The 27,262-nt window shown below is 41.9% G+C and overlaps 1 protein-coding gene across 3 annotated transcripts; it reads left to right on the forward strand.

Moving 5' to 3' along the window:
* Positions 1-23,678: 23,678 nt before the first annotated feature.
* TCEAL1 (transcription elongation factor A like 1) lies at positions 23,679-25,718 on the forward strand. 3 transcript variants are annotated; one of them, XM_047765419.1, is made up of 3 exons: positions 23,679-23,798; positions 24,232-24,319; positions 24,684-25,718. In XM_047765419.1, exon 3 carries the CDS (start codon positions 24,696-24,698, stop codon positions 25,173-25,175), a length of 480 nt encoding a protein of 159 aa, XP_047621375.1. In that variant the 5' UTR covers positions 23,679-23,798; positions 24,232-24,319; positions 24,684-24,695; the 3' UTR covers positions 25,176-25,718. The 3 variants fall into 3 exon arrangements, with proteins under 3 accessions (XP_047621375.1, XP_047621374.1, XP_047621373.1); XM_047765417.1 differs by having other exon boundaries at positions 23,743-23,798; positions 24,232-24,307; XM_047765418.1 differs by lacking the exon at positions 24,232-24,319 and having other exon boundaries at positions 23,741-23,798.
* Positions 25,719-27,262: the final 1,544 nt, after the last annotated feature.

The raw sequence follows: 27,262 nt of genomic DNA on the forward strand, positions 1-27,262 counted from the left end.
CTATGGATTGGCATATTTATAAATATATTTCACAATTTCTAACAGTATATTTTTCCTGATAGTAAATTTTTCAATAAGGCACAACATGTTTGCTGATTGATCCAAATATCTTCAGTTCCTTGAAAATAAGAAATCAAAAGTAGATAAACCTATGCTCAGTAGTTTAATGTTTCAGTATTTTGTCTTATTTGAAAATGATCTAGGAGTTCCCTTCGTGGTTCAGCAGTTAACAAACCCGACTAGTACCCATGAGGTTGCAGGTTCGAGTCCTGGCCTCTCTAAGTGGGTTAAGGCTCTGGCATTGAAGTGAACGGTGGTGTAGGTCACAGAAGCGGCTCGGATCCTGCATTGCTGTGGCTGTGGAGTAGGCCGGTGGCTACAGCTCCAATTCTACCCCTAGCCTGGGAACCTCCATATGCCGTGGGTGCGGCCCTAAAATAGCAAAAAAGCAAAAAAAGAAAGAAAGAAAGGAGTTCCTGTCCGTGGCGCAGTGGAAACGAAATGAATCTGACTAGGAACCATGAGGTTGCAGGTTTGATCCCTGGCCTCACTTAGTGAGTTAAGGATCTGGTGTTGCCGTGAACTGTGGTGTAGGTCGAAGATGCGGCCTGGATCCTGCATTGCTGTGGCTGTGGCATAGGCCGGCAGCTGTAGCTCTGATTTGACCCCTAGCCTGAGAACATCGGAGAACATCCGTATGCCTCGGCGTGGGCCTAAAAAGCAAAAAAAGAAAAAAAGAAAAAGAAAATGTGATCTAGATATTCAATGAATATGCATCATTAATTAGCATACCTTTAAAGTTTCAAGTTACCAAAAATATTTTTGGATTTTTTTTTTGCCTTTTGTAGGGCCACTCCCGCGGCATATGGAGGTTCCCAGGCTAGGGGTCTAATTGGAGCTGTAGTCACCGGCCCACACCAGAGCCACAGCAACGCGGGATCTGAACTGTGCCTGTGACCTACACCACAGCTCGAGGCAACACTGGATCCTTAACCCACTGAGCGAGGCCAGGGATCAAACCCGCAACCTCATGGTTCCTAGTTGGATTCGTTAACCACTGCGCCATGACGGGAAATCCATATTTTTGGAAATATTTTTAAGTAGACACGCCATAAAACATAATTACTGTTGAAAAGTCCAGGAGTTCCCTGGTGGCTCGGGGGTTAAGGATCTGGTCTTGTCACTGCTGAGGCATTGGTTACTGCTGTGGTGTGAGTTCAATCACTGGCCTAGGAATTTCTGCATGCTGCAGGTTTGGCCAAAAAAAGTTCACATATAAACTTTTATGTTACTTATATCTACATAATTCATTGTTCTGAAGAATTATGTTTAGATTACTCATGAAAATTTCATAAGACATTAAACAGCTAACCACCATCTTAAGTTATTTTTGTTGCTAATAAATCCTATAACAGAGATAACATGACTTTTAGTAAACCTGGGTAGAATAAAAGTAGTATGTTTACATTATAGTTAGTGTTGGTAACTCTGAAGACATGCTTGTTTTAATTAAACCAACAAAGTTAAACTAGCTTTTATTTACCAAAGATTATCCTAGATCACATGAACCTGAAAAACATTTGGGCTAGTTTTTATATTTCTGAGAGAATACTTAATTTGCATGAGTTTATTTTTCCATAAGGCAATTAAATAAAGCTCTTTACAAACTAATTTTGGCAATACCAGCTGGAGGTTGAAAAATCACACATCTATAACATATGCATAAGACATACATAAACATAGAGACAAAAGAAATAAATTATTTTACGGTTTTCATTTTTACTAATTAATTAATCAATTAATTTTTGGCCATGCCCAGCAGCCTTTGGAAGTTCCTGGACCAGGGATTAAACCTGTACCACAGCAGTAATCAGAGCCACAACAGTGACAATGCTGAATCTTTAACCCACTAAGCCACAAGGGATCTCTCCCACAGTTTTCATTTTTAAATTTAAAATTTTTAAGTTTTTGTTTTTATTTATTTATTTATTTTTTATTTTTTTGTCTTTTTGCTATTTCTTTGGGCCGCTCCCGTGGCATATGGAGGTTCCCAGGCTAGGAGTCGAATCGGAGCTGTAGCCACTGGCCTATGCCAGAGCCACAGCAACGCGGGATTCGAGCCGCGTCTGCAACCTACACCACAGCTCACGGCAACACCGGATCGTTAACCCACTGAGTAAGGGCAGGGACCGAACCCGCAACCTCATGGTTCCTAGTTGGATTCGTTAACCACTGCGCCACGATGGGAACTCCAAGTTTTTGTTTTTAAAATTTTAATTTTGTACCATGAGACAGGTACAGTAATGCAAAACTTACCAGTTTATAAAAGTATAGTTGGATCCAAATTCTTTTTCTGGCCAGTGGAATAAGTCAAGTTTACCTACTCGGATGGCTTAAGATTTTTAGTAATATTTGTGGAGAAACCTTATTTTAATTCAATGAATTTTATTATATTTATAGTAGTACAGCCATCATCACAATGTGGAGAAAACTTAACATTTTTAAATTCACTTAGTTTCCAAATAGCTTTTTAAAATCTCATCTAATAAGGATAGCTGACATTTAATTTTCAAAGAGATGGCTCTTCCTAGAGAAGACTTCAGTACAAAATTTACATCTCAAAAGCACAAGGATGTAAATTTTCTCCAAGAAAGGAGTTTTGTTTCCAATGTCCTGATCTTTTATAATATATGTAAGCATTTTTGAGATGAATAGGGGATGTTTAGGATTTGGTAAAAAAGGACAGGTGAACTTTGAATTACTTATAGAGGCACATTTCTATTCTTTGACACACTCAATTTGTAAGAGAGTACAACTGTTTTTTTTTGTTTTTGTTTTTGATTTTTAGGGAAGTTCCCAGGCTAGGGGTCCAATCAAAGCTGCAGCTGCAGGTCTATGCCATAGCCACAGCAACACTGGATCCTTAACCTACTGAGCAAAGCCAGGGATCAAACCTGCATCCTCATGGATACTAGTCAGGTTCGTAATCCACTGAGCCACAATGGGAACTCCTTGAGTACAATTGTTTTTAATTCCTCAAAGAACTGGGTCGAAACATGAACGACATCTAGGGGCTGACCCACCCATGCATCTCTGATTTTTTTTTGGGGGGGGGCTGCACTTGAGGCATGTGGAAGTTCCCAAGCAAAGGATTGAATCCCAGCTGCAGCTGTGATTTATGCAACAGGTGTAGCAAAGTTGGATTCTTAACCCATTGCACCGGGCTGGGGATGGAACCTGTGCCTCCAAGCCACAACAGTCGAATTCTTAACCCACTGAGCCACAGTGGGAACTCCTACAATGTCTTCAATTTGCTTCTTTATATCAGGGAGAAGATATCCAACTGAGACAGAAATCAAAATATTCCTATGTTCTAGATTTTGAGCTGTGTGTCTTTGGAATGTTTGAGTAAATCTTTTCACAAAGAGTTTAGAATGTTTCATTTTGTCCTCCCCGCCATCCCCCATGTACATAATTCCATTTTAGCTGAGGGGAGAAGGCCTAAAAATGTTCCTATCAGGCTCTGAATATCAGCTTCCAACTTGGCAAACTTCTAACCAGAGTTCCTTTTAAAGAAATTTTCTCTACAGCAGAAATTTTCACAACCTTGTAAATTAACTATACTTCAATAAAACTTAAAAAAATAAAGAAAAATCTTCTCAAATATCTTATAAAGTTTTTAAAAACAGTAAGTATCCCTGGTAGTATTGAACTCTTTTTAGTATTTTTTCCTTTTACTGTTAAGCCAAGATATATACCTATAAAATTACTTCAAACCAAAACCAATAAGCCCTTTATGGCTTAACTGTGGACACAAACAACATCTTCAAAGACAGTGAAAAAATGCAGTTCTCCCATAATCCAGGACCACTTGCAAAGATAACCAAAAGAAAGAAAGATTGGACAATTCTGCTGTGGTGCAGGTTTGATCCCTGGCCCTGGAATTTCCGCATGTCATGGGCACAGCCATTTCTAGAGGTTGTAATAGAGGTTCTAGCCAAGGCAATTAGGCATAAATAAATAGGCATCCAGTTAGGAAAGGAAGAAGTGAAAGGATCTCTATTTAAGATAGCATAATCTTGTATATAGCAAAGCCTAAGGAATCCATTAAAAAATTATGAAAGAAGTTCCCTGGTGGCTCAGCACGCTAAGGATACAGTGTGGTTACTGCTGTGGTTCAGATCACTGCTGAGGTGAGGTTTCCATCCTTGGCTCAACTTCTGCATGCTGCAGGCATGGCCAAAAAATCCCCCCAAAACAAAAAAACAAAAAACCATGAGAATACATGAGTGGAACATTGTGGCAGGATACAATATCAATACACAAAAATCTATTGTATTTCTTTACAATATAAATTAACAATCTGAAAATGAACTGAAGAAAATGATTCCATTTATGATGACATCAACAAGAAAAATATTTTTAGGGATATGTTTAACAAAAGAAATTCCAGGCTTATAAACTGAAAAAAAATTAGAGAAGACCTAAAAATGGAAATAAATCCCATGTTCATGGACTGAAAGATAATATTGTTCTAATGGTAGTATTCCCTAAGTGATCTACAGATCCAGTGTGATCCCTATCAAAATTTCACCTGGCTTTTATGTAGACAATGACAAGATAACTTCAAAATTAAAGGATCTAGAATAGACAATCTTAGAATAACATTAGATATCTCATACTTAGTTCCAAAACTGAATACAAAATAACAGTAATTAGGACAATGTGGGGAGTTCCTGCTGTGGTGCAGCGGGTTAAAGATCTGGTGTTGTCTCTGCAGCAGCTCAGGTCGCTGCTGTGGAGTAGGTTCAGTCTCTGGCCCAGCATCGTCCATATATCATGTGTGTGACCAAAAAAAAAAAAAAGGCAGTGTGTGGTACTTTCATAAGGATAGATATACAGACCAATGGAAAAGAACTAAGAGTCCAGAAGTAAATCTTCATATTTAGGGTGGATGGATTTTTGACAAATGTAACAAGATAATTCAAAGGGACAAAATCATTTTAAAACTAACAGTGATACAACAATTGGATATCCAGATGCCAAAGTCTGAATTTAGACCATATGGTAACACCATACAATAAAATTAGCTCAACATGGGTCGTGAGTTTTTTTCTTAATTTTTAAAAAATTTAAAATTTTTTGCCTTTTTGTCTTTTCTAGGGCTGCACCCACAGCATATGGAGGTTCCCAGACTAGGGGTCGAATAGGAGCCACAGCTGCCGGCCTATGCCACAGCCACAGCAACACAGGATCTGAGTCGCGTCTGCGACCTACACCACAGCTCGCAGCAACGCCGGATCCTTAACCCACTGAGTTAGGCCAGGGATCAAACCCACAACCTCATGGTTCCTAGTCAGATTTGTTAACCACTGAGCCACGACAGGAACTCCTGGGTCATGAATATTAATGCAAGAGCTAATTATAAAAACTCTTAGAAGAAAACATACAAGTAAATCTTCATGACCATGGGTTTCACAATGTTTTTTCTTCCTATGACAACAAAAGCATATGACAAAAGATAAGATGTATTAGAAGTCAGCAAAATAAAATTTTTTTGTGCATCAAACAATACCATTAAGAAAGTGAAAGGAGGAGTTTACGCCGTGGCACAGTAGAAACGAATCCAACTAGGAACCATGAGGTTGCTAGTACGATCCCTGGCCTCACTCAGTGGGTTAATGACCTGGTGTTGCTGTGAGTTGTGGTATAGGTCACAGACATGACTTGGATCTGACATTGCTGAGGCTGTGGTGTAGGCTGGCAACTGTAGCTCTGATTTGACCCCTAGCCTGGGAACCTGCATATGCTGCAGGTGCAGCCCTAAAAAAAAGCAAAAAAAAAAAGAAAGAAAGAAAAGAAAGTGAATGGATAGTTCCTTGGTGGCTCACTAAGTTAAAGATCCCGAGTTGTCATTGCTGTGGCTCTGCTTGTGGGTTTGATCCCTGGCCCAGGAACTTCTGCATGCTGTGGGCATGCCATAAGTAAATAAATTAGGAGTTCCCATGGTAGTGCAGTGGAAGTGAATTGACTAGGAACCATGAGGTTGTGGGTTTGATCCTTAGCTTTGCTCAGTGGGTTAGGGATCTGGCATTGCCGTGGGCTATGGTGTAGGTCACAGATGTGGCTCGGATCCTGGATTGCTGTGGCTGTGGTGTAGGCTGGCAGTTATAGCTCCTATTTAGCCCCTAGCCTGGGAACCTCCATTTGCTGTGGATGTGGCCCTAAAAAGCAAAAATAAATAAATAAATAAATAAATAAATAAATAAATAAAATAATGATAATTAATTAGTTAAATAAAAATTGTCAAATCTGAAAAAAAAGTGAAAAGACAACCCACAGAATGGGAATAATATTTGTAAATCATTTATTCAATAAGGAACTAATTTCCAGAATATATAAAGAACTCTGGAAATTCAACTATAAAAAGACAAATAACACAAAAAGATGGGCAAATGATGTGAACAGATATTTATCCAAAAATATATAGATAACCAATAGGCACATGAAAAGAAGCTCAATATCATTAGCTGTTGGGAAAATGCAAATCAGAACCAAGAGGAGAAAACACTTCATACACAATATGATGGCTAAAATGAAAAGGATGGAAATTAAAATGTTTTGGCAAGGATGATGAGAAACTTAGAGCCCTCAAACACTACTGGTGGGAATGTAAAATACTGCATCCAATTTGGAAAACAGATTGGAAATACTTCAAAATGTTAAACATAGACTTATCATATGACCCAGCAATTCCATTCTTTGGTATATACCCGAGGGAAAATGTTCATAGCAGCATTGTTTATAATAGCCAGTGAAAAAGTGAGAAAGAACCCTCATTGTCTATCAACTGAATAGATAAACAATATGTGGTATGTCATATAATAGAATAAATTTAATAAAAAGAAGTACTGATACATGCTGGAACATGAATGAACCTTGAAAGCAATACATGCTAAGTGAAAGAAGTAACAAAATGCTCCATATTTTATTATTTAATTTATAAGAAATTGCCATGTCAACAAATCTATAGGGACAAAGTGGATCAGTGGTAGCTTGGGGCTGGCAGCAGGGTGGGTATGACTGGTAATGAATACCAGGTTTCTTTTTGAGATGATGAAAATTTTCTAAAATTAGATTGAATGATGGCTGCCCAACCCTGTGAATGTACTAAACATCACTGATTTGTACACTATACATGGGTGAATTATATGGCATATAAATTATAACTCAATAATACTGTTGGAAGTTCCCATTGTGGCTCGGTGGTAACCAGCTCGACTAGTATCCATGAGGATGTGGTTCAAACTCTGGCCTTGCTCAGTGGGTTAAGGACCCGGTGTTGCCCTGAGCTGTGGTGTAGGTCACAGATGTGGCTCAGATCCTGCGTTGCTATGGCTGTGGCATAAGCCAGCAGCTATAGCTCCAATCCAACCTCTAGCCTGGGAACTTCCATATGCTGCATGTGTGGCCCTAAAAAGCAAAGAATAATAACAATAACAATAATACTGTTAAAGAGAAATCATTATATAATAAATATAATAATGCATTGTGGGTTTATAATATACATAGGAGTAAAATTAAAGACAACAATAAAAAAAGGATGAGAGGGAAATACACAGTTGTAAAGTTCTTCCATTATCCACAAAGTCATATGATATTATTTGAAGATATACTGTGATAATATAAAATAAATACTGCAAACTCCAGAGCCATGGCTCAGATATTTTATCTGCAGGGAGAAGCAGGCTGTAAAACAGAGCACTCTAAATCTCTTCAATGACTTCATTTGCAAAAGAGTATGAAGATCAATCCTAAAGGAGCTCTTGAAAACAGTGCAGGTTGTAGTGTGTGGTATAATAAAACATATATATATATATATATATATGCTTTGTCTCCAGTTCCTAGAACAGAGCTTCTAAAACCCTTAGGGTTTCCTAAGTTATGAGTGTCTTTTGTTATTCACAATGAGACCCTTTTGATTCTGAATTTTGTTTTTTGTTTTTTGGGTTTTTTTGCCTTTTTGTCTTTTTAGGGCCACACCTGTCCCGTATGGAGATTCCTGGGCTAGGGGTCCAATTGGAGCTATAGCCACCAGCCTATGTCACTGCCACAACAAACTCAGGATCTGAGCCGCATCTTCGACATACATCACAGCTCATGGCAATGCCGGATCCTTAACCCAGTGAGCGAGGCCATCCCATAGTTCTCGTGGATGCTAGTCGGGTTCGTTAACTGCTGAGTCACGGCGGGAACTCCTGATTCTGAGTTTAATATCTGGATTTATATTCGTAGTGAAGCCCCTAGATAGCTTCAGGATGGGGGCTGGTCACTACAAAAACCAAACAAATTATTGGAGGGATGTGTGAATCAAAAAAAAAAACACTGCCTGCCATTCCAGTAAACAAAAAATGTTGCCTGCCATTATGGTAAACAAGATATTGCCCACCATCAAGCCATTAGCCACTGCAATCACCCCCAGTGGTGTGCCCTGAGGGGAATTCAGGGAAAAAAACCAGGGTACTGGCCCTAATTAAGATGCATATGAAAAGGAATAAATTCAATGAACCCAGACTCTTACATCTTCCCATAAATAGAAAAACACTAAAATCATTAATTCGAGATGTCTGTTTTTGTGCTTAACAGTAACTTTTTTTTATGGCCACTTCTGTGGCATATGGAAGCTGTCAGGCTAGGGGTTGAATCACAGCTGCAGCTGAGGCCTACACCACAGCCACAGCAACCCTAGATCCAAGCAGCATCTGTGACCTTCACCACAGCTTGTGACAACATCAGATCCTTAACCCACTGAGCCAGGCCAGGGATTGAACCTGCATCCTCATGGAGAGTATGTTAGTTCTTAACCCACTGAGCCACAATGGGAACTCCAGAAGTAATTTTTTGATGTTCTAGTACATGAAAACTCCTATATATCCTGGCTCCTCCCTTACCTCTTTAAAACAATAACTCAGAGCTATCTGAGAGGCTGTATCCTGGGCTATAGTCCTCAGTAAGGCCACTGAATAAAACACAATTCTCAACTTTTAGGTTGTGTATTTTTTTGTTCAGTTGACAGCTGAAAATTTCAGTCCTTACAGCCTCTCTTCCCCAGCCTCTGGAGAGGAAAGAAGAGCTGGAGATTGAGTTCAATCACTAATGGCCATGGATTTAAGCAATAATTTCTATGTAACAAAACATCCATAAACCACCCTAAATAACAGGGTTTGGGAGCTTCTGGGTTGGAGAACTCACGAATACGCTGGGAAAGTGGTGTGCCTAGAGAGGGCAAACAAACCCTGCACTTCTCCTTCCCTTCAATACCTAGCCCTATGCCTGTCTTTGATTTAGCTCTTCCTGAGTTCTATCATTTAAAATAAACCAGTACTAGTTAAGTAAAGCATTTTCTTGAGTTCTTTGAGTTTTTCTAGTAAATTATTGAAAGTGAGGAGGTGGGGGAGGGGGGTCTTAGGAATCCCCAAGTTTGTGGTGGGCTGGGTAGCAACACAGGTAGCCAGGGCACCCAATTTGCAGCTAGTGTCTGAAGTAGGGATATTCTTCTAGGACTAAGCCTGTGATCAGTTAGTGTCAGAATTGAATTGAATTGAATTGAACTGCAGCACACCCACTTGGTGTTGAAGAATCAGACAAACTTGTTGGTGTTGAAAAACACACTGTCTGGTGTCAAAAGTGGTGTCAGATAACACCACGCATGGTGAGAAAAGCAATTGAGAGGCCACTGGTGGATTCATTGGAGATACAGACTAAACTGTAGGTCAGCTCATTTAACAGAGAGAAGCTGTGAAAGAGAGAGCTAGGAGAAGACCTAGGAGCAAAACTAACTTCAGTCTGCAGAACAATTTATGCCTTAAGGCACTGTTGAAAATAACAGAGCCACCCATCAGCAGTCCAGCTGGTATTGGAGAATCAGAAAATTGGCTGAAAAATACACTGCCTTTGGCATCAGAAGTGATGGCAGATAACACCACGAATGGTGCAAAGCAATGAGAGGGCACTGAAAGATTCACTGGCGCTACAGACTAAACTGTAGATCAGCTCATTTACCAGAGAAAATCTGGGAAAGAGGGTGCTAGGCAGCCTCGGAGCAGAACTAATCTCAGTCTGCAGAACAATTTATACCTCAGGGCATTGTTGAAAACAGTAGAGCAATCAGCAGGCAATTAGTGGCATTTTACAGCTGTGTATGGTCAGAGACAGAGACAGCCCTGCCAAAACCACTGTCATCCCAGGGTGACTGTGTGCATACCTAGAGCTGTGCCCGCTGAGGAGCAACATAAGAGGTTTCACACCTCTTATGTATGTGGACACAGACATTATTTGTTTTGTGACTAGCTAGATTATAAAAAATAATCTAAATTATCTGAAATTATCTAGGTAGTCACTAAACAAATAAACATGAAAATAACAATAACAAGCCCTAGATGGGGAGGGGGAGCTAATGCCCAGAGTTGTTACAATACATTATCTAAAATGTCCAGTTTCCAACAAAAAATTATGAGATGTGCAAAGAAAGAGGAAGGAAAGTATGACCTATACATTAGAAAAAAACAGGCAAGGAGTTCCTGTCGTGGCGCAGTGGAAACGAATCTGACTAGGAACCATGAGGTTGCGGGTTCAATCCCTGGCCTCGCTCAGTGAGTTAAAGATCCAGTATTGCCGTGAGCTGTGGTGTAGGTCGCAGACGCAGCTTGGATCTGGTGATGCTGTGGCTCTGGCGTAGGCTGGTGGCTACAGCTCTGATTAGACCCCTAGCCTGGGAACCTCCATATGCCGCTGGTGCAGCCCTAACAGGACAAAAATACAAAAATACAAAAAGAAAAAAAAAGAAAAAAACAGGCAACAGAAGCTGCCTGTGAAAATGAACAGATGTCAGATTTAACAGACTTCAAAGTAGCCACTATATATGAGATCACAGAACTAAAAGAAATCATGATTAAAGAAGTAAAGGAAGACAGAATGACAAAGTGAAATCAATCTTTTAAAAAAAAGAACAAACTGGGAGTTCCCTTAAGGTGCAGCAGGTTAAGAATCTGGTGTTGGCACTGCTGTGGTACAGGTTTGATCCCTAGCCTGGGAACCTCCATATGCCACAGGCATGGCCAAATAAAGAAACAAACAAAACAACAAATGGAATCTGGGAATTGAAAAATACAATAAACTCAAGTGAAAAATTCAACCATAGATTTAAACTGGCAAACTAATTAGTGAACTTGTAGATAAACTGATAGATATTAATCAATCTGAGCAACAGAGAGAAAGAAAGCTGAAGAAGAATGTACAGAGCCTCAGAGAAATGTGGGACACTATTAAGGGGTATATTGGCTAAGGAAATGATTCCCAATGGTAACTCAAATCCAGAGAAACCAAGTGAAGAGATCCAGAAATTATATATTAGAAGGTTACTAAAACAAAAGCTATGAACTTTCCTTTCCTTTCTTCTCTCCAAAGTTTCAAAAGTTATAATTGTAACAGTGTACTTTTGGGTTTGTAAGGTGTATAGGTGAGATATATACATATATAAAATCTCACAATACAACAAAATCACAAAAAGGGGGAAGGGAACAGAGTTATATAGGAGTATTTTTTCTGTATCTCACTAGAATTAAGTTAGTTATAAATCTGAAGCCAATTCTGTTAATATGTATATAGTAAGCACTAGAGCAAATACTAAAGAAATAACTAAAAAATATAGCAAAAATTAATGAAATTAGAATGCAACATTAGAAAATATTCACTTAATGTAAGAGGAATGGAGGAACAAAAAAGATATGAGATATATGTAAAACAAAAAGTGCAGATGTCAAGCCAATTATATCAGCATTAAAAGAAAGTGTGAGTGGATTAAATTATCTAATAAAAGGCATAGTTGTCAGACTGGAAATAAAGAAATAAAATCTAGTAATATAATATCTACAGATAAAAGACAAAAACGTTAGTAGAGATAGAAAAAAATGAAAACACACACAAAAAAATGTTAGTAGAGATAAAAGAGACATTTTACAATGATAAGAGTGTCAACCTATGGAGTTCTCACTGTGGTGTAATAGGATTGGTGGCATCTCTGGAGTGCTGGGATGCAGGTTTGATCCCCGGCCTGGCACAATAGGTTAAGGATCCATGGTTGCTGCAGTACAGGTCACACACAAGTGGGGCTCAGATCTGCTATCTGGCCTGGGAACTCCATATTCTGTGGGGTGGCCAAAAAAGAAAACAAATGAATAAAAATAAAAGGGTCAATCTATCAGGAAGATGTACTAGTTATAAACATATATGTACCTAATAAGATAGTATCAAAATACATGAAAAAAATTGACAGAAATAAAGGGAAAAGTAGAAAATTCAACAATGCTTGGAGACTTTCAATTTTTAATAATGGATATAACAATGAGGCAGAAGATCAAAAAGAACAACACTATAAACCAACTAGATCTAAGACACATCTATCAAACACTCCATCCAACAACAGGATTCTTCCCAAATGCACATGGAACATCCTTTAGAATAGACCATGTGCTAGAAAATAAAACAAACCATGATAAATTTGAAAGATTAGAAATAATACTAAGTATGTTTTTTGCTAACATGGAAAGAAAGTAGAAAATAAAAAGAAGAAATTTGGGAAAATCACAAATACATAGAAAACAAAAATACACAAAAACTTGTATATAAACATTTATACAGCATTATTCACAATAGCCAAGAGATAAAAACAATCCAAATGTTCATTAGCTGATAAATGGATTTTCAGATGATGGAATATTATTTGGCTATAAAAAACAATAAAGTGGAGTTCCCGTCATGGCTCAGTGGTTAACGAATCCAACTAGGAACCATGAAGTTGCGGGTTCGATCCCTTGCCTCGCTTAGTGGGTTAAGGATCCAGCGTTGCTGTGGGCTGTGGTGTAGGTCACAGACGCAGGTTAGATCCCGCGTTGCTGTAGCTGTGGTGTAGGCTGGTGGCTACAGCTCCGATTAGACCCCTAACCTGGGAACCTCCATACGCCAAGGGTGAGGCCCTAGAAAAGACAAAAAATAAATAAATAAATAAATAAATAAAATAAAGTTCTGATATACGCCACAAAATTTATGGACCTTGAAAACATTGTGTTAAGTGAAAGAAGTCAGTAACAAAAGACCACATATCACATGACTCCACTTTCATGAAAAGTCTAGAACAGGCAAATCCTTAGACAGGAAGTAGAAGAGTGGTTTCCTAGGGTTGAGAAGAATGAAGATGATGATGAGTAATAGCAAAAAGATATGGGCTTTTGTTCTGAGATGATGAAAGTGTTTTACTGACTGTGGTGATGGTTGCACCACATATCTGTGAGTATACTAAGAACTGCTGAATTGTACATCTCTTTTGTGTGTGTGTGTGCCCACAATATGCCGAAGTTTCCAGATCAAGGATAAAACCTGAGCCACAACAGTGACAATGTCGACACCTTAACCACTAGGCCACCAGGGAACTCCTCGAATTGTACATTTTCAATGGGTAAATTATGTGATATACCAATAATATCTCGATAAAACTGTTTTAAAAAAAGAATGAAGGAGTTTCCGCCATGGCACAGCAGGTTAAGAATCCAATTGCGGCAGCTCAGATACTGTGGAGGCACAGGTTCGATCCCTGGTCCAGTGCAGTAGGTTAAAGGATTCAGCATTGTTGCAGCTGTGGTGTAGGTTGCAGCTGTGACTTGGATTCAGTCCCTGGCCGGGAACTTCCATATGCCATGGGTGCAGTGAGAGAGAAAAGAAAGAAAAGAAAAAAGGGGGGAGGGAGGAAGAAAGAAAGGAAGGGGGAGGGAAGGAAAGGAAGGAAGAAAAGGGTCATCATATAGATACCCCAAACATTTAAAGGGCAGTAGAGAATATTATGAATAATATTCTGTCAATAAACTCAATAACATAGATAAAACTGTCAAATTCCCTGAAAGACACATATTACCAAACTCACTCAAAAGATAAACAGAAAGCCTTGAACAGAAGGGTGGTATTTCCACCAGGTCTCTAGAAGAAAATAAAGCCCCCAATACGTAAGCATATCTAATTTCCATGGTGTAAATCATGGCTAATTTCAAGCTATCGATGTGACATCACTGAATGAAGATTTGTTAAAGAGATGAAAACAATCAGTGGTCATTAGCTGGAACAAGCCAACTCAAGCATGCAAATGCTTATAGCTATAAAGGGAATTAATTTGTCATTAAAAACCTTTCAAGAAAACTCCAGGCCCAGATGTCTTCACTAGTGAATTGTGTCAAATATTCAGGGATGAAACAATAGCTATTTTGTTTATTTATTTTTTAGGGCTGCACTGGTGGCACACTGAAGTTCCCAGGCTACGGGTTGAATCTGAGTTGCAGCTGCCAGCCTACACCACAGCCACAGCCACAGCCATGTTAGATCCAAGCCATGTCTGTGACCTACACCACTGCTCAAGGGCAACGCTGGACTCTTAACCTACTGCTCGGGGCCAGGGATCAAACCCGAGGCTTTATGGACACTAGTTGGGTTCCTTACCTTACCGCTGAGCCACAATGGGAAATCCTTTTTTTTTTTTTTTTTGAAATAATATCAATTTTAAACAGACTCTTTCACAAAGTAGCAGAAGAGGTCTGCTCTCTGTATAATGAGGTCAGATTTACTCTGATACTAAACAAAAAACATTACTAGAAATCTAAGACCAATACAACTCATGAACGTAAATGTAAAAATTCTTTAAAAATTTTTTGAGAAATTGTTGTTCCCCACTTGCTTAGCGGGTTAAGGATCTGGCATTGTCACTGCTGTGGCTCTGGTTACACCTGTGGCACAGATGTGATCCCTGGCCCAGGAACTTCCAGATGCCCAGTGTTCAGCCAAAAAACAAAACAACAAACAAACAAAAAGAAGTATAATAAATACATCATGACCAAGTGAGGTTTATCCTAGGAATGCAAAGTTGGTTGAGACCATTTCAAGATACAGAGAAGGCATTTGATAAAAACTGATGCCCACTTATAACAAAATCTCTTAGGAAATTATGAAAAGAAAGGAAGTTCTACAGTCTGAAATAAGGCATCTATGAAAAAACTATAGCTGACATCATACTTAATAACGAAAGACTGAACACTTTCCTCCTATGATAGGAACAATGCAAGGAAGTTTGTTCTCAACACTGCTATCAACAACGTACTAGAAATCCTAGTTAGTGCAATAAGGAGAGGGGGTAGCATATAGAAGGGAAAAGAAGTAAGACTATCTTTTTTTGCAGGCATACTGCAAGCATGTACATAGAACACCCTAAGAATCTATACAAAGTTATTAGAGGAGTTCTCTGGTGGTTTAGCAGATTAAGGATCTGGCACTGTCACTGTTGTTCCCTAGCCTAGGAACTTCCACACACTGTGGGCGCAGCCGGAAAAAAGTCATTAGAACTAATAAGTGAATTTCACATGGTCTCAGGATAAAAAAAGTCTCTATAAAGAATCAAGTATATATCTTATATACTGAAAATAAGTAATTAGAAAAAGAAAAACTTTAAATACTACTTGCAATGACATCCAAAAGTGTGAGTGTGAAGTAAACAGGGATAAATTTTATGAAATATGTGAAGACCTGTACACTGAAAACTACAATACATTGCTAAGAGTAATCATCGAAGACCTAAAAAATGACAAAGTACACCATGTTCACGTATAAGATGACTCAATAGTATAAAAATGGCAATTCTCCCCAGATCTGTATATTCAGTATAATTCCAATTACGATCCCAGCTGGCATTGTGTGTGTGTGTGTGTGTAAAAATTGACAGGCTGATGCTAAGATTTGTAAGGAAATGCACAGGATCTGTGACAGTTAAACCAATCTTGAAAGGGAGTTCTAGCTGTGGCTCAGCAGTAATGGACCTGACTAGTGTCCATGAGGACGTGGATTCAATCCCTGGTCTCGCTCAGTGGGTTGAGGATCCGGCATTGCCGTGAGCTGCGGTGTGGGTCCCAGACGTGGCTCAGATCCTGAGTTGCTGTGGCTGTGTCACAGGCCGACTACTGTAGCTCGGATTCGACCCCTAGCCTGGGAACTTCCAAATGCCGCAGGAGCAGCCCTAAAAAATAAAATAAAATAAAAATAATAAAAAATTAAAAAATGAAAAAAAATAATAAATAATAAAAAATGAAAAAGAACCATATCAAGGACTGACAATACCTGACTTTAAGCCTCCCTATAAATCTATAGTAACCATGACGGCATGGTATTGGCAAAAGGAGAGGAGATACACAGGATGTGTGTCTACCATTCTTTTTTTTTTTTTTTTTGTCTTTTTTCTAGGGCCACAGCCGCAGCATATGGAGGTTCCCAGGCTAGGGGTCTAATAGGAGCTATAGCTGCTGGCCTAGCCAGAGCCACAGCAACTCGGGATCCGAGCTGCGTCTGTGACCTACACCACAGCTCATGGCAACACCAGATCCTTAACCCACTGACCGAGGCCAGGGATCAAACCCACAACCTTATAGTTCCTAGTTGGATTCGTTAACCACTGAGCCACGACGGGAACTCGTTTGTGTTTTTGTGTGTGTGTGTGTGTGTGTGTGTGTGTGTGTGTCTACCACTCTTGCTGTCGCATTTGCACACTACATTCCCCATGCCCCATGAGCACAAAATTCCAGTGGACCCTTGATGAATGGGAGCTTAGCAAGAAAATGCAAAAAAGCAAGAAAATGTAAGCTCATTATTTCTATGATTGTTGACAGCCTGGAGAGGCCGCCCTTTTGGTTCCACTCAGAACTTAACTCTCAATATGGAGTCACATTATAAGAAGTACAAATGACCAAGAAACCCAATCATACCCTTTCTGACATGTGTTACTTCCTTGTATTTGCCAACCACTTAACATTGAAAATGATGACAAAGGAGGAAAAAGAACAACCCACAGTTCTAGTTCCATTTGCCATGTGCAGAATGTGAGTGTGTGCATGTACCAAGAAGTAAAATAAAAACAGTTGAGTCAGTTTTGTGAACATTTCCACTGTTCTGATAAGAAGTAAATATATATGCTTTTATGAGGTACAAAATATGAATTATGCAATTTTGGTGATTCTTCATATGAGTCAAGTATTCTTATATTTGCATTTAAAACTGGCATTGTAGGGAGTTCCCACTGTGGCTCAGTGGGTTAAGAACCTGACATAGTGTCCCTAAGGATGTGGGTTTGATCCCTGGCCTGGCTTAGTGGGTTAAGGATCCAGCCTTGCTGTAAGTTGAGGTACTGGTTGCAGAGGTGGCTCGGGTCCAGCATTGTAGTGGCTATGGTGTAGACCAGCAGCTGAAGCTCTGATTTGACCCTTAGCCTGGGACCTTCTGAATGCCATGGGTACCACCATAAAAAGGAAAAGAAACTGGCATTGTATAATATAAATACAGACTATATAATTTATGCTAATAGTTAAAAATCTTAACTTCCCTTGGAGTTCCCTGGTGGCCTAGCAGTTAAGAATCCAGTGTTGTCACTGCTGTGGCATGGGTTCAAGCCCTGGCCTAGGAACTTCCACATGCCATGGGCATGGCCAAAATAAATAAATAAAAAAGGCCTCTTAATTTTTTTAAACTTTTTCTTATGTAGAATATTTAACGATAAATAAAAAGTACCACATCAAGGTCAACATCAATGGTCACAAATCATCCTGATAGCATGTAGCCTTGATATGATGTGATAAAATGGCATTTTATCCTGTTATCCTTCTCTCCCACACAACATAACCCTGGTTTAACCAAAAGAAAGATACTTGACAAATCCCAAAAGACAGGCATTCTACAAATACCTTACTAGTAGTCATAGTCATACAGGTCATCAAAATCAGCAAAAGTCTGAGAAACTGTCATAGCCAAGAGGAGCCTAGGGAGACATGACAACTAAACGTAGTGTGGTATTCTGGATGGGATCCAGGAGTAGAAAAAGGGCATTACCTAACAACAAAGGAAATTGGAATAAAATGTAGACTTTAGTTAATGACAGTGTATCAATATTGGCTCATTAATTATAATACATGTACCATACTAATGTAAGATGTTCCTGGGTATGGAGTATATGGGAATTCTCTACAGTCTCATCAATTTCTCTGTAAATCAAAAACTGTTCTAAAAAATGAAATCTACTAAAAAAAAAAGTCAAAAGAGAGATCATAGGAAAAGGAAAAGCTCTACATTTTAGTACATTTAACAGAATTTTTCCCCTTGCTTTTAGAACCAGGGGCCTTGCACTGTCATTTTACACCAGGTCCCACAAATTACGCAACCTACTCTGCCTCTGTCCAACCCCTGTCACCCAGATCTCAGACCAGGGTTGTTTGGGGCCCTTTTGAGTGTCCCTGAGGCCAAGTGTGAGTAAGGCTGTGGGTATGCTGGGGCCCAGTGGGGAAGAGCTCTGTGCTCTGAGCTCATCCAGATTCTGGGAAAGGCAGCGGCAGCCAGTCTGGACAGGGCCCCACTCAGGCTCACTAGCGTTCCTGAGAGAAGCCCCTTCTCCACTCACTGTGGTGGGCAGCGTGGAGGCATAGCATCTGAGAGTGGGAAGGGGCTTTGTTCACTATCCTACCACAGCTCCTGACCCCACTTTTCAGGGAGCAGGAGGAGGAAAAAAATAGAGGTATGGAGAGGGGCGCAAGGTTCCCAGCCTCCAGAGCCCTCCAGCCAGTGACAGCCCAAGTCCTGCCCAGCCCAGAGCCAGGTATTGCCTCCCTTCAGCCCAGGTCTGGACCTACCTTCCCTGGATCTCAGAGTCTCCCAGCAGTCAGAACTGCCATCCCACCTTTCCTCTGAGCCCCTTGCTTGTTTCTCTGGCCATATACTCTGTGTGTGTGTGTGTGTGTTCGGCTAGGTGTGTGTGTGTGTGTGTGTGTGTGTGTGTGTGTGTGTGTGTGTGTGTGTTCGGCTAGGATGAGACCAGGAGCAGAAAAGAGAGGCTCCTGTCATTGCATTTCCCACTTGGCTATTTCCCCTGAGCGGGAGAGGGGGAGGAGAGCCTGGGAGCCACAGGCTGGACAGGGCCTGCTGCAGTCCCACGCAGCAGGTCTTGAGACCAAAGCACTGCCATGGGTGTCATTAGGAAAGAATGCAGAGGCGGTAGCAGCAAGGGGAACCTCGGGGCTGGACAGGGCAGCACTCCTCACCTCCAACTCCAGGCATCACATGGGCCCTGCAAAGGGAAACCAGACCTTCATGGAGTCTGTACTGGAGAGGGGCTCAGAGGTGGGGTGGGGGCGGGGGGGGGGTGCTTATTTCTGCCACAGAGGTGCAGCCTCCCCAGGAAACAGGAATCCTTGAACCAGAAACCCACCCTGGGTTTCCTCAGATCCCCCAGAGAAAGGCCACGCCCCTGGAGACTGTTGTCATGGCAGCAGCTGCCAGGGGCTGCCTGCCTTCCCCCTTTGCCTGCTTGGCTGCCCAGCCTGCCTGCTGAGACTTTCAGCTCCTGCTCCCTGAAAAGGCCTGTGCTGCCCACCTTGGCTACATTCAAACACAGCTGGAGCCCACTTCTCTGTGAGCAGCTTTACCATGTGGTTAAAGGTTCTGTCTCTCACATTGACCTGGAAGGGTTTAAATCCCATCTTTGCCACTCACTATCATCTGTTTCTATGGCAACAGTTGGTAATCTCCCAGACCATAGGTATCTTACCTTTAAAATGGAGTTCCTTAGACTTAAACCCTAACAGGACCTTAAATCAACAGTATCACATCAAATCCATGGGAAATATTATTTCACCGTCACCCCCACACACACACCCCCACACCCACATGCAGGCAACTAGCAGATCACATTCCTTGGTGACACAGTTGTTACCACAGCAGAATGTCCTTCACCTTATTTTCTCTTGAAGCCCCTTCTCTCAAGGGAACCCCACATCAGCTACTGTCAGGCAGGATTATAGCCAATATAAAGTTACTGTCTTCATTCCTTCTTTCTGGTTTTAACTCCTCATACTTCCCTTGTCTGCCCCCTATGTTTACCAAGTTCTCATCAAGGGTTAATTTATACTGGTTTGGGAGCTTACAGGGGCAACCATATCCTCTATCAGCAGCACTGGAAGGTAATTCCACCCTGAGAAGTCACACTGAGAGAGGAAAGGAGGGGAACTGGCCTGGCAGGGCACACACCTGGCTGCCACACCCAACAGTGAAAAGGAATTTTTTCATTTGGAGTCAGAGCTCTTTGCTGAGCTCTCCCCTAGATCTTTCCTGAGCTTGCTGAATTTATCATCCTATTTAGTACTAATGTGTGTTTTAAATTAATATTTTGTAGCTAATGTGCTGAGTGATAGAATCCGGATTTAAAGAATGAGGGAGTGAATCTAACAAGACAACATTTAACCCAGAAAAATAGAAGCTTCTGTACTTGGGTTAAAACTAAACTGATTTATAGTAGTGCATTTACAGGGATTTGGGAGTTTCAGTGGACTGCATCTTAAAGTGGATTCAACTGTGTGATACAGCAAAATCTACTATGATCTTAGGTTGCATCCATAGATATATAGTGGCTATTCTAGAATGAAGGCTGTGGTAGACCACTCCATTCTATACCAGGAAGAATATTTAATATTTTTCAAAAACATCTACAAATTCAGGAGATGTAGGATGGTGAGTGACTGAACAAATATATCACATCAGAAAGAGCTGAAATAACCAGGGAGGTTAAACCTGAAAAAACAGTGTTGATAAGAACCTAATTGTTTAAGGATTAAATGAGATAGCATATTAAAAGTGCCTAGTACAGGGAGTTCCCGTCAGCAGAAACAAATCTGACTAGGAACCATGAGGTTGTGGGTTCCATCCCTGGCCTCGCTCAGTGGGTTAAGGATCTGGCGTTGCCGTGAGCTGTGGTATAGTTCGAAGATGCATCTCGGATCCTGCATTGCTGTGGCTGTGGCTGTGGCTGTGGCTGTGGCCAGCAGTTGTAGCTCCGATTTGACCCCTAGCCTGGGAACCGCCATATGCCATGGGTGTGGCCCTAAAAAAAGCAAAAAAAAAAAAAGAGTGCCTAGTACAGGGTTCCTCTGTAGCTCAGTGGGTTATGGACCAAGTGTTCTCACTGCTGCAGCTCAAGTTGCTGTTGTGGCGAAGGTCTGATCCCTGGCCTGGGAACTTCCACATGCTGTGGGTGTGGCCAAAAAGAGAAAAAAAAAAGTGCTTAGTGCAGTGTCTGGCATTAATGTTAATAATAAAAGAATGATAACAGTATTATTAGCACTATGTCATACTCTTATTATTGTTACTATTATTATAGTTAACATTTACAGAGTGCTTTCTTTCTCCTAGGCACTACTCCAGGTCCTTTACACATACTGACTCATTTATTCCTCTTACCAATCCTATGAAGTAGGTACTAGTATGTCTCTAATTTTGCAGATGAGGCAGTAGAGTTACAGAAAGGTCAAGTATATTGCCCAGTGTGTCTCACAGATGGGCAGGGGAAAGAAACAGGACATTCACTTTGGCAATGTCAGGCTGTCAAGGGTGAAAGGCACTTTTGTATTTTATACTTGCTTTGTAACACTCCAGAGGGCAGAACCAGGAGCAATGTGTGTAATCTACTGGGAGGCAGATTTCAACTCAAAGAAAAAAAATGATTAGAACTGTTTGAAATTTTAATGGGGTGTCTTTTAAGGTAGTGAATTCTCCATTGCAGGATGTAAGGAAAAAAAAGAAATGAATGAATGAATGAATGAATGAATGAGGCTCCTCTTGGAAAGAAACTATACAAATCATGAAGCCAACCCTTGGTGAAAAGAATAAAGAAGGTATAGTGAAACTTGATTTAAAAGACACACATCATTGAAAAACTGAAAACCAAAACAGTTATAGAAAAGATATAAAGGTGAGCTAATATTTATCTTGCTACTATCTCAAAGTAAATTAGATGTTGGAGAAAAACAACAAAAAGCTCTTTTTAATTTTTTTTAACGGCTGCACCCGAGGCATATGGAAGTTCCCCGGGCCAGGGATTGAATCCAAGTGGCAGCTGTGACCTGTGCTGCAGCTGTGGCAACGCTGGATCCTTTAACTCACTGTGCCTGGTCAGGGATGGAACCTGCACCTTTGCAGTGACCCCAGCTGCTGCAGTTGCTTTCTTAACCCACTATGCCACAGTGGGAACTCCAACAAAAAGCTCTTAAAATGGGAAAATCCACCTACGAATTTCTGTTTGGAAACTTACTAGACAGCCCAGGATCCTCACCAACCTAATGGTCACCTACCCTGAAAGTGTAAAATACAGAGAGGTGAGGTATAGTCTTCTCTTTGGAAGAAAGGGCATTTGCATGTGAAAATAGAATCCAAGCTGATATGAGATGCAGGCATGTTGTTGAAGATCATAAAACACCCTTAGATCCAAGAGTACATGCTGTAATAACAACTGTGTATGTTAGCATGATTTTAATCCTGCTGCTTTGTGTTTGGTCCACAGAATTGTTGCATAGTTTAATATAAATGTCGTTCGTCTATGCTGAATCTATCTTCCAAGTGTAGCAGTCCTAGGACCCACATATTCATTCATATGCAATGAATTAATATAAACTTCCTCAACCAGTAATATCAGCAGGTTGTTGGTTAAAGATTTAGGGTCCCATCAAAATGTCCTTCTTCTATTATAAATAATAATTACTGAATAGTATATATATAGCACATATAACATAATACATATGTAATATATATACATACATACATACATATATAGAAACTCCATGCTCTCCACCAAAAATGCTCCCATTTTAGATACGTTTTCAAACTATTTGTACTCAGATGCACACATGTGTATTTTGATTTATGATAATCAAAGTACTCGGGCAATTTTAGATTTATGTACCTCACAAACTTTACTCTTTCTAGAGTTCTAAAACTGAATGATTACCAATTTAGACTGGAACTTCTATTTGTGATTTAGATCTGGAGACTTAAGAAAATCCATGAAGTCAAGTGAAAGTGTATCTCCCATGAAAGTGACAAGAGATGAAAACCTTGGAGTTCCCGTCGTGGCACAGTGGTTAACGAATCCGACTAGGAACCATGAGGTTGCGGGTTCGGTCCCTGCCCTTGCTCAGTGGGTTAACGATCCGACGTTGCTGTGAGCTGTGGTGTAGGTTGCAGAAGCGGCTCGGATCCCGCGTTACTGTGGCTCTGGCGTAGGCCGGGGGCTACAGCTCCGATTCAACCCCTAGCCTGGGAACCTCCATATGCCGCGGGAGCGGCCCAAGAAATAGCAACAACAATAACAACAACAACAAAAAAAGACAAAAAAAAAAGAGATGAAAACCTTGTTGACAGAGCTACATGGACATGATGGAGTTATGGATGTGGTTTAAAACTGGAAGAGGTGGCATATGATGGTGACTCATTAAGAAGAAATAGTCAAAATTTCAGCGCAGGATCTGTAGTGGAAATAGTGGGCCTTGGTAGCTGATGACAGGAGAATGAGGGAGAGAGGCGTTATCAGGGGAAGAGGCAGAGAGGACGAGGCAATAACCCTCAAGACTGGATGCTGACCGGCTCCGGTAACTAGGAAAAGGCAAATAAAAACAAAGAAGGGTGAGTTTGTGGGTCTGGTGTGTTGGGGGTCAGGAAATATTGGCTGGTAGCTGCAGCTCGGCCGGCGATCAAAGTGGTAACTGGGGATCTGAGCTCGGCGGTGACGCGCCGCCCTCACGTGACCAGAGCCCGTGTCTGCCCAAGTCCCTCTCGCCCTGGTCCTTTTTGCCTGTCCAGACACCATCTGCCTATTGCCCTTTGCTCGAGGGGAAAAGCATAAGGAAGTAAGTCCCCTCCGCCCTCTTAAATCGGTGTGAGTGTCGGTGCTGCCCAATAACCCCAGGGATTGAGATGGCACAGCGTCCAGGCCTTTCCCCGTGCCCAGCCCCGCCCCCTGCGCCCACATTTCGGTGCAGAAATTGGTGGTTTAAGGGGTGGGGTGGGGAGGTGAGTGCCACCCACCCCCGGGGAAGGAAACACGGACACTTAGAAATAGCGTCTAAGCAAATCCTTCGCTTCCACTTACCGCCTGAAAAGAAATGACGAGCATGGGGGGGGGGGCAGGGAGGGCAAGGAGGACGAAGCTTTGAGATGGGGGGGAAGAAGACGGGGGCCGGCGTGGGGGCGGCGGCTGGTGCCCAGAAAAGGGGCGTGTGTGGCAGTCCTTCCCTCCTCCCCGCTCCCCGCCCCCTACCCTGTCTCGGCGTCTGTCTGCAGGTCTGCAGGTCTGCAGGTCACGGCGGGGCACCTCGAAGAGGGGACGCCTAGGAGCCAGCCGCCGGGAGAGGTCCAGGTCGGGGAAAGGGTGGGCAGCGGACGGGGCTGGAGTGTGAGCGAGGGCGCTGGAGGGAGCCGGGGCCGCGGCCCCAGTGGCCCGCCCCGCCCCTGCTGCGGCGGGAGAGGCCTGTGTGGCAAGGCCTGCCGGGAAAATGGTGGGCTTTCGGGGAGGAGGGGGCGACAAGGTGCGGAGGCGGGGGAGGTGCGGAACCCGACGCGGCCCAGTGCCCCGGGCCGGAGAGCCTCTCCGACAACCTAGGTTGGAGGACCTGGGCCCAGACTCGGGAAGAGGCAGGTTTTGGAACCCGTGGGCGGGGTTTGGGTCCAGACGCCCCAGATTCTGACTCGCCTCTGCCTTTCTTGTCTCCTGTGAATAACTGTGCTTTAAAAAGACCATCCCGATCATGGAAAAAGCCTGCCAAGAGCCTGAAGAGCAGCCACAGAGCTCGCCCAGGTCGGATGAGGAGCGGCCTCCTGGGGATCACTCTCCCGAAAAGTCGTCCCCGGAGGAGGCGTCTTCGGACGAGCAGTCCTCGGAGGAGGAGTTCTTTCCCGAGGAACTCCTTCCCGAGCTCCTTCCAGAGATGCTTGTGTCGGAGGAGCGCCCTCCGCAGGAGCGCCTGTCTAGGAAGGACCTTTTTGAGGAGCGCCCTCCCATGGAGCAGCCTCCTTGCGGGGTGGGCAAACATAAGCTAGAAGAGGGGAGCTTTAAAGAAAGGCTGGCTCGCTCCCGCCCGCAATTTAGAGGGGACATACACGGTAGAAATTTAAGCAACGAGGAGATGATAAAGGTAGCAGAGGAGATGGAAGAGATGAAGCGAGTCCGAAACAAGTTGATGATCATGCACTGGAAGGCAAGGCGGAACCGCCCTTATCCCATTTAACGTGTTCGGCCTTTAATTCTGTTTTGCCTGATCCAAGGATTATCACCCGAACTTTGCTTTTTCTCAACTATCCTAGCCCATCTTCATCATTTTTACTTTGCGCGTGGCTTTGAGGTGTTTCGCTTGTAACTGGCATAAAATTGCCCCCCCCACCTGCAAGTCCCCCTCTTTCAATGATGGGTTTCCTCCGTTTGCATGGAAAGATGTACATTATATATTGTGAAGCGAAAAAAGCGGTTTTCAAAAAGTATATGTAGCATCCCACTTTGTAAAAATGTATATTTATATATTAATATGCAAAGAAAAACTGAAAATATATACTTCGAAGGCTTAACAGTGGCTGTGTGGTAAGATAACAGGTTGACTTTACATTTTTGCTTCAATTGAATTTCTCATTTTTTTTCAAGAGGAACACATTTTACATGTGTTGCAAAAAAACCCCAATATAATGGGAAAAAATTGTAAAGCAATTTAAAAAACTGTCAGCTTATGAAGACTTAATGTGGCACTTAATAAATAATTGTCAGAATTTTAAAAAAGAAAGTAAATCCCGTTTTTTTCTGAATCTCTTAGGCAGAAATATAAACCGGTACTCAATATATTTAAGGGTCATTCTTTTCCCATTGAAATAGGTATAGGACTTGATTGATTTATAAGGCTGCTGCAGAACCAAATGAGGTAAAGGTCTTGGGAGCTCTTTTTTCACTTACTTGAACATGCTGGGGCCTATAGATTCCTTTCAAATCCACAAGATAGTACCCAAAAGAGGTCGCATTTGCACTCACAAATCCTGGGCAATTCCAAGTGAGTGTCGCATTCCATTCCTGTCCCATTCCTCTCTTCCTTTGGATGCCGCCATGTCTGCTGGGCAGAGCTGCCCCTTCTCCCAGGTCCTGCTCCTTCCATGTCCCCTTTCGCAGCTGAAATGCTGGAGTCCTCCAGGTGCCAAGCTTTCCCGATTGCTCTCCAGTCCTCACTGGGCCAAAGCTGAACTGTCTCCGACAGATAGAGGGAGGACGCCCCTCCTCTGGCTTTCATATTACACCCATCCAGGCGGATACTGTCCCACTGATGCTTAAACCTCTCTGTCCTAAAGAATTTATGAGTTCCCATCGTGGCTCAGTGGTAACAAACCCAGCTAGTATCCATGAGGACACAGGTTCGATCCCTGGCCTAGCTCACTGAGTTAAGGATCCAGTGTTGCCGTGAGCTGTGGTGTAGGTCGAAGCTGTAGCTCTGATCCTGCATTGCCCTTGCTGTGGCTGTGGTATAGGCCGGCAGCTGTAGCTCTGATTCGACCCCTAACCTGGAGAGTGAGGCCCTAAAAGGCCAAAAAAAAAAAAAGAGAGAGAGAGAATTCTTAGGGAAATAGACACCCCCCCAACCCGAAAGTCTCCCTTTTCTCCATTGAACACAAACATGAGTTCACTGGGACCTGGTCTTGGAGAAAACTTCGTGAGCCAGACACAATGCTGTGTGCTCACAATTGGAACTCCCCTCTCCCAAATAACCACCAAGGATAACTGTGGTAGGAGCTGCCAAACACTTGCCTTAGGGTGAGTTCTCTCCCAGGGGCTTCTGGTAGGCTTGCCTTACCAATTCAGCTGACTTGATCAATTTGTATAAATTAAAGAGGAAATTAAGACTTAATCTCAAGCAAGGACATTTCCTTTCTGCCCTACCCCACATCAAGAAACATGCAAAAGTACTATGTAAGTCATTAACGTAATCACTACATATACATATATATATATATATATATATATGGGTGTGTGTCAGATATTATGATTTCGCTGTTAAGCTTTTTGAAAATCAAAGATTTGAAGAAAAAAAAAACCACCTAAGATTTGTGGTTCTCTGCTGGTTCAGCGGCTTAAGGATTCAGGGTTGTCACTGCCGTGGCTCTGGTAATGGATGTGGTGCAGGTTCGATTTCTGGCCTGGGAACTTCCACATGCCTCAGGCTTGGCCAAAAAAAACCCTAAGGCTTTCTTTCATTGATCCTGTCAATTGTAGAAACACAGATAGTGGTTAATAATTTTTCAGAATTATGACCCGGCCATGAACCCAGTCTGTCTGATGGAGTGT

Source organism: Phacochoerus africanus, chromosome X (genome assembly GCF_016906955.1).
Source record: "Phacochoerus africanus isolate WHEZ1 chromosome X, ROS_Pafr_v1, whole genome shotgun sequence".
Lineage (NCBI taxonomy): Eukaryota > Metazoa > Chordata > Mammalia > Artiodactyla > Suidae > Phacochoerus > Phacochoerus africanus.